The 8,293-nt window shown below is 47.9% G+C and overlaps 1 protein-coding gene across 1 annotated transcript; it reads right to left on the minus strand.

The window, feature by feature from the left end:
* Positions 1-835: 835 nt before the first annotated feature.
* On the minus strand, positions 836-7,816 carry LOC148366569 (interleukin-17F-like). Its single transcript, XM_088333365.1, has 3 exons — positions 7,731-7,816; positions 2,646-2,797; positions 836-1,118 (listed from the first exon to the last, which is right to left on the minus strand). The coding sequence occupies exons 2-3, from the start codon at positions 2,789-2,791 to the stop codon at positions 869-871; spliced, it is 396 nt and encodes a 131-aa protein (XP_088189491.1). The 5' UTR covers positions 2,792-2,797; positions 7,731-7,816; the 3' UTR covers positions 836-868.
* Between the last annotated feature and the right edge of the window lie 477 nt (positions 7,817-8,293).

Below are 8,293 nucleotides of genomic sequence, written 5' to 3' on the forward strand. Positions count from 1 at the left end.
TGTTAGGGGTTCATGTTCCCTTTTCCTATCAAAACTGCTCAGCCATTTGTCCGTAGAGCGCTCTGTTTTTATTTGATGTCGTAACTTTGTCGACCGCGTCTCTCCGGTTCTAATTCTTTGCGTCCGAATCCCAGAAGTCGGACACGCCACGCTTCTTACTTTCACGACATTTGGAATTTGCTACGGCTTTTAAATGCTAAATTTGACGCGAGCGGCAGCGCGCTCTGACAAATTGGACGCACCGAATGCTTTCCCGCGTGTCCAACAGGCGGCCCGCGAGCCAGATCAGGCCCGCTTAGGGATTGAATCCGGCCTTCGAGACAACACTCGGAGAAGCGCGAGAGAAAAACAGGCTGCCGGTTGAAATAGGTTAACTCGATGTTGCCAAAGCCAGGTCCCTCCAACAAAGACACTGTACTTGTAATTCTATCTCTTTCTCTCTCTCTCTTTTCCACCCCTTTTCTCCCACTCTGTCTCTTTCTCTCTTCATACCCTTTGCGCTTTCTTTTCTCTCTTTCTCTTTCTATTTCTCTCTGGATTTCTTTCTTCTGCTCCCTTTCCCCCTCTCACGACTTCTCTTTTGATCTCTTTTGTTTTTCATGCTCTCTCCCTCTCTTTTTGTTTTTTGTCCCACCCTCTCTCCTTTTCCCTCCCTCTTTCTCTTATCTCTTTATCTCTTTTTCTTTCTTTCATTTACTCGTCCGGCCCCCGACAGAATGTTTGTTTTATCGTATGGCCCCCCCCCCAAGTTCAAACGACTTTGACATCCCTGGCCTAAGTGACGGTGATATACCTCACGAGGGCCGGGCATGTGGACAAAGGAGACGGGGCCGGGTTCGGGCCTCAAGGTTTTTATTAACGGAACGGCTCAGCGCTGTCGTCGCGGCGTCTCCCTGACGCAAGTGCAGCCCACCGCCACCACTCGAGGCTCCAGACGGTATCTGTGTCGGTGTCGGGATCCCCCGTCCGAGCGCTTGAGTCGGCGCAGCAGCAGCAGCTGACGCAGGATGGGACGCGACCTCAAGCCAAAGTCTTCGGCCCCTCCGGCGTCCAGACAGCCCGTCAAAAGGCATCTGGCCTCCGAAACCGGAGGGAAGAGCGAGGTGTCCTGCGAAAGACTGAAAAACACAAAAATCCTAAACACGTTTCACACGGGGGACCGGAGACCCTCTCTTTGGTTTAGAAAGATCCTGACCCGTCGGGTCTAAAAGTCGAGCCGGGTACGGGAACGTCCGAGTCTACCGGGTTTACTACGTGCACGGAGTCATCGATGCAAATGAAATGTGAAATGATCCCGTGCTGGCTCTGTTGCCATAGTGACCACCGGTAAACAGTTTTTGGTTCAGGAACAGTGATCATTTTTGAAATTGTGCCGCGTTGCCACACACATTTCCCTTGGCATTGAGCTAAAAGTCAGACCCGCACCTTACCCTTTAACCCGTTAGCGTTCCCGTCCGATCGGCATCAAATCCCGGTCCGAGACGACACCGAGTACATTGGATGCTCTCGGAGACGAGGGACGCTTTTGCCGTCTTTTCAGAAGGAACATTCACGTTTTGTCCTCACAGCAAGTAACGCTGATATCGAGTCATCCGAGTCGGAACGCAAACGGCTTTTTATTCTCGCCTGGAAATTGATTTGCTATCGGATGGCCGCAGATGAGTATAGCAACTTAGCTGGAATAGCTTTAAACCTTACCTGGTACCTTCTCAAATTGGATCACAATCTAAAGAAACTCAACACTGTATTTCACACGTTTTTCTATGGGTAGCTTTAGGCATTTCCTAAAAAACTGGAGATGATTAGTTTACAACACTAAAATCTGATCAAAGTGTATTATGTTTTTGCCAATTTTTAGACATTTTGAAAGAGTTGTAAATGTTTGACTTGTGTTTCCCAAAGTCAATCAAGTATCTATCTGATATTACACACTTGTGTGTAATAACGGTGCATAACATTGAATCACACATTAGTGCACATTAGTTTTGGCTCTGATTTGAATACACGTCACGCATCTGCATATGGTTCTTCCTGGGATTTTATAGGCGAACCAATGTGTTAATCGTCATTTGAATCAGTCACTATAGGCTTTAGATATTTAATGCTAAAAGAGGCAATCTCCATATCATCAATACAGGCACCCTTAGGCTAATGCGGGTCGTGTACTGTAAAATAACTTGCAATTGGCTGTAAGCGGTGTCTATCAAAAGGTCTGAGGGAAACGGCCCTATTGGAAATAATTTTACGAGTATCTTCATTTGTAGATGGGAATGATGTGGTAAAACAAACGAGGAATGTCCAATGAATCAGAAATGCTTTTAGGTGGATTTTTATATCAGTGATCTAATCTGTGAGCATTATCGGGTATTTTGAATTCGCTGGACTTTGGTGAATGTAACCACACCGTATTTGCGAGGAATCGTATCTCCAGCTGACAGTTAATCCACAACAGCCCTTTGAGACTTCTCGTAATTAAGGCCGTCACGAATGAACTTGAAATGACGCGGGTCAAACTGCCCGTCGGTCCATTTGTAACGAAGCCGTCGGCTCGAATTCAAAGGTTCGGCCGTTTTGACACGCCCGCTAAATCCAGAATTTTGCCAGAAAGTCGACGGAAAAATGCATTTGGAGAGCGCTTCACTTACTTGTACGTCCAGGGCGAAATGGATCGGTTATGCAGCGGGCGGAAGGTCGGGGAAGACAACGAGATGGCGGCGTCCAGCTCCACGGTGACCTCCGCCGGCCACGGCTGCGCTTCCTGGAGCGTCGGGACGTCCGACGCCGTCGCCATCGCCACCTGAAACCGTTCCCGCGTCAACGCAAATCCGATCCCGAAAACGTCCGAGAAATCGTCAAAAACGACCGCGGTAAAACTTGTATGATTTTGCCGTGATTAGGATTTCATTCCGTGAGACTGAACCATTTCAAACGAAAGATAACGTGTAGAAGTCTCGGTGTCCATTCATTCGTCGATGACAAAATGGTCAAGGTCACCGGGATCGCTCCTTCCGTCGGACGCCCGCCCCTTACCGTGAAAATGGCGGCCTTCAGTAGGGAAAACATCTGGTGCGACCGCCTGCGAGGCTCCCTCCCCGGGTTCTGCCGTAGGTGAAGGACGGAGGGGCCCCCGGCTTTTATCCCGAGCAACCTTCGTCTTTCTGGGTTAAAGCGCAAAAGCGAGAAAAGCCTGACCTATTTTCGCCGTACATGAAAGCTTTGAGGTCGGGGGGCCCCCGAGTCCTTTTCGCCGAGGGCCACGTCGGCGTCGCCCTCGAAACCGAACCCAACGTCAGCGCCGCGTCAGATCAAAGAAACGACGGTGACGGATGACGAATAAAAAGGCATCGGGTCGGGGGGGTCCCCGACCCTTTTCAAGCGTCCGACCGCTATCGGTTCCTAATTAACGCAAAGGGCATTTATGCGCTAAACGGCTTGCTAAATAGCTCCGAAAGTAGCAAGAAAGCCAACTACAAAGCTACGAAGGTAATACTCAAATAGCCAGATAGAAAGCTAAAATAAAAGCTCAATAGCACTCTAGATAGGAAGCCAAAAGTGAACTTGAGAACTCGCAAAAAAGGTCAATTGTTCTCTCGATAGCATGCAAAAAATCATCAAAAGCTTGCCGGATGGATGGCTGAAAAGCTCAAAGGGGTCGCTTGATAGTTGGCTAGAAAGGTAAACGGGTAAAAAGAATCTAAAAGGGAGCTAGCTAGCTCGCTAAAGGAGTCCAAATCACCCAAATGGTCGGATCGAAAGCTAAAAAGAAGGCCAAAAGTGAGCTTCATAACTAGCATGAAATGTTAGATTGTAAAAAAGGTAGGAAGATAGCTAGCTACAAAGCTAAAAATCTGGCTAGCTATAAAAAAAAGACACAAAAAGATTCTCATTCTACTCTGAATGAATTGCTTACAAACAAGGATGAATACTTGAAGCGCACGAGCCGGAATCTATTTGTGTTTCCAAAATAACAATCGATCGGGTTATTACTCTTTTTATGACCTGCTTAAAAATAACTTAACCTCAATAAAAAAAGGCATTTTACTGCAAAATGGGACCGAGCCAGCCCGATGAGCTCTTTTCAGAACAGGTCCGCGGGCACCTGCGCTGCCCTTAGGGGGCGCCACCTCGGAGACCCCCGACCGACCCGTTTGTTCTTTCTCTGTATACGAGCCCCCCCCCCAGATGATTGAGATAGGAGCCAACATTTTTCCAGATAGGTGAGAGAAAATCCGAGCGACGAGCGCTTTTGGACGCTACCGCTAGGTGGCCGATGACCCCCTGCATCGGGGGTGTTCGAATGGATTGACCGCCGGAGTTAGGGTCCGCCCGAGGTCGGGCCCGACGGCGTTTTCCGCATGAAAAGCTTCCATCCAAATTGCTTTTCAAATATCTTCACCGAATTCAAAAACTTGAATGTGAAAATCCATCCGCGAGTCCTAAAAGAATCCAGCATCTGCACTTACATTAAAGGGACAGCGTGTATTTTTCGGACGTCGGCGTTGTGGGACCGAAAACGAGTGCTAAAAAGAAAGAAGACAAACTACGGAGAACGAAGGTGACCGAACCCCGACATTTTTTTTTATTTTTAGCAGCAAGAAAAAAAAGCAAGAAAAAAAAAAAAGCTAAGTTAACAGAGGAGAAAAGCTCAAGTAGCAAGAGTGCCGACAATGACGTCAAATCCCGTTAGATGAGAATAATGTTTTGTCAAATGAATTCAAATTTTCTTTACCTATGAGTATGCAGTTTTACATCATTGTTTATGTATTTTTGTTTCTTTTTCAAACCAATATTTTGAATGGAATCTGTTTTGGGCACTGTGCCTTTAAACATCCGCGATCATCCCGCGAGCCACGACTTCCAGATTCTGAGAGTTTTATGGTCGTTTGCGAGCGTTTGTTACTTTGCAGGTGACTTTGTGATCCGACGCCATCCGTTTTGGAGCGCCAGGCCTTTTTCGGCTTCCTGCGTTTGGGTCCACCCGCAAAATCATAACAGGCCGTGTGTTTGAAGGCTATTTTCTTTTGATGTTTGGAATGAAAGGACGCTTGGGCGTGTGTGGGCCAGAGGGGGGCTTCCCCCGCGGAAGAGCTTGAAAGGGACTTCCTGTCCCTCGTGGACGGTTTTGGGGGATTGCCCGGCCTTTTCTCAACCACCGCCCCAAAAACCGCCTCCTTGCCATCACGCTTACCCGTACGCGCACACGCTCAAGCACCCATAGCGGCGCCGGCCACGAAAGGCCTACCTGTTTATCGGGGGTTCGGTGTTTTGCCCGAGGGCACTCCCCGGAGGAGCCGGGCATCGAACCCGCGACCTCTCGGCCCCGAGACGAGAGCCACTCAAAACGCTTCACACTTAAGCTATTCCTACATACACACCGATAAGGAGGCACCTATCTGCATATCGGGGGCATTCGGTGTCTTACTCGAGGACACTTCCGCATTTAACCCCCTAGGAGTCGGGAATCGAACTCGCGACCTCTCGGTCCCGCGACGGAGCGGGCAACTATGCGGAGCGGGGGCCGCGTCGGGTCCAAATAGACGATATCCCTCATTCATGAAGAAGAAACCATCATGTTCCATTCCTTTTCAGATAGATGACTTTTATTAGCTTTTAAGCACTTCATTTGAGATCCATTTTTGTAGTACTCAGATTTTTGTAGTATTTCCAAAGTAAAATGTATGGAGTTTTTTAGCGGTCGTATTTTTGAAGCATATCCGTCGTATTTTTGTAGTATTTCGGTAAAAATATCGTAATAGTGTTTCTCTCCAAATATTTCTGTCGTAGTATTGTAGTATGACTGTCGTGGTATTTTCGTCGTGTTTGTGTAGTACTTTTATGTGACTTGTTTTTGTGGTATTTCTGTTGTCATATTTCTGTAGCAGTATTTTTATATTGTAGTATGACTGACCGGAGTCGTATTTTTGTTGTATTTCCATCATACTATTTTTGTGGCATCCGTGAAGTATTTTTCATGACAAAGTACAAAAGTCAGACTCTTGTGGTATTTCTATTGTGTTACTTTTCTTTTTAGAACGAAAGCAAACGAATATACTGTATGTGTCACGGTCGCCACGGCGCCCGATCGGCCCCGCCCGTGGACACCGGCTGAAGCCGGTTGACGGATCGCTCCCCGCGACTACTCAAACGCTGTCCCGTGAGTCGCCTTTTGTCGGAGCGTCTGCTGAAATCTGTTGTGATATGCCAAATCCCGTGAATCCCCGTTTTTGCCCGTGTTTTGCTCCTTTCCTGGTCCTGACAGTAGGAGCTCCCTTTTTATAGGCGTGACATTTGATCTGAAGTTTTGGAGTCAATGTTCTCGTATTTTTTTGGGAAAACACACAAAGATGGCACCAAAACTTTGATTTCATGAGTAGTACTTGATTTACTATTGTACAGTATATATATTGTCATTCAATTCAAATCCCCTTTTTTCTTCTTTTTCCTTTTTTTTTTTTGCCAGCCCGGATGAAAAAGCCTGACGGGAGTTTGCTTCTTATTAACATTGCTAGAACATTCTCCTATCGCGTCTGATAGCACTTCTGGATGTTCTGTTTTCTGGCGTTAGCCAGAGATAAGACAAGTTTGCCGTGTCTCCGACTTGGGTGCCGTCTCCTCCCTTCCCCTTATCTAGAAGCTACAGATGTAAGTAGGGACCTTTTCGAGTCAAATCAAATGTTTTCCGGAGTCCGAGGGACACCGGGAGCCGAAGAGCAGGTTCCCGGGTCCGCTCGTTCCTCAGCCTTCTCCCACGTGGAAAGGGCGCCTCTTCTTCTCGCTGTTTTCGTTTTCAAAATGTCTCAACGAACCCGACAACAAGTCACGGCATTGAGATGGACCGACAGTTCTCATTTCAGTTGGTTTCAAGAAGTGAACTGACGTTCATCTTTTTATCTCAGTTCGGTGGGGCAGATTGGGTGGAGTGTCATCTGCAAAGCGACGGAAACCGATATTACACTCGCCAATCACCTAAATGTTAAAAAGAAGGGGGCCAAGTACTGAACCCTGCGGAGCGCCACAGGTAACACGAAAAGGCTCCGATGCCATTTCACCCTATTCAAGGGTGGATCGAGTCAAGTCTCGTTTATTTGTTCGGCCCTTAATCGCAAACGTGTCTCGAAGGACCGCACGGGTTGCGATGACACCGTCCCTTGATCCTGAACCGACACGCGGGCAAGGAAAACCCCGGAACCTCAAGCATGAGGAAAATAAGAAACCTTGAGAAAGGGCCTCACAAGAGGTAATGACCAGCGTGTAATAGATTTAGCATCGGGTAACAGTACACAAAACGAAGTCAACATCCGCAAAAGACAAAACGGAGTCTTTGTATTCGAGCAGGCAGCTTTTAATCAGGTGAGCTCTGTCGTACGGAATCGACGGTACCAAACGGCAAGCTCCGCCCCCTTTGCACTCGCTCGAGAGAGAACGGGGACGGAGCCGAGACACAGGAAGCGGCGCGTGTCTTTGACCCGCTTGAGCCTGACTCATCTCAGGCGTTTCGCGTCGTCGGCGCAATTTCCCCCAAAACTTTGAAGACGCTTCCGAGACGTGCCTGAAAAAAGACTACTGAGAAATGGCTGCGCCGGTGTGGTGAAGTTCGACGGACCCGAACGTAGGAAGCGGGAAACCCACGCGACTCCAAAGAAACCGTCACCAAAACGCTCAACAAAATAACAAAGAGACGCTCAAAAACATCCGTCAAACTGTCCGACTCACAAAACAAGAAAACAAACCTCGAAAAGCAGAGTGAACCGGAAAAGGCGACGATGGGAAACGAAGGTGGAAATGAAAATGAGCCGACCCGGAATGCTGTCCCGTAATGTCCTTATGAAGGGGGAGTCTCACTAGGGACACACCTGTCCCTATTCAAATCTAAGTAGGCGCCCTCTGGTGGACGGAGGCGCACTGGACCCTAAGGAATACCATTGTACCGGTTCAGTAACCAATGGCAATAGACTCTCAATGGCGCTTCATCACTTTTGCTGCTGCTGGACCTTAGTGCTGCCTTTGACACTGTGGACCATAATATTTTACTGGACCGGTTGGAAAAATGGATTGGTCTCCCAGGAACCGTCCTCTTATGATTCAGATCCTACCTCTCTGATAGGACACACTGCATTCAATATGGTGAATTGACATCTGAGCCCTTCAGTGTGACCTGTGGTGTTCCACAGGGTTCAGTACTTGACCCCCTTTTTTTAGCATTGACATGATTCCATTAGGTTAGGGGTCTTAAAGCCATTTGAGTTTGGGGCTAGGGTCTGGGTGAGGTGGGGTCAAATGGACTTTTCATCAA

This window comes from Urocampus carinirostris, chromosome 4, assembly GCF_059441175.1.
Source record: "Urocampus carinirostris isolate Australia breed hairy pipefish chromosome 4, RoL_Ucar_1.0, whole genome shotgun sequence".
Taxonomy (NCBI): domain Eukaryota; kingdom Metazoa; phylum Chordata; class Actinopteri; order Syngnathiformes; family Syngnathidae; genus Urocampus; species Urocampus carinirostris.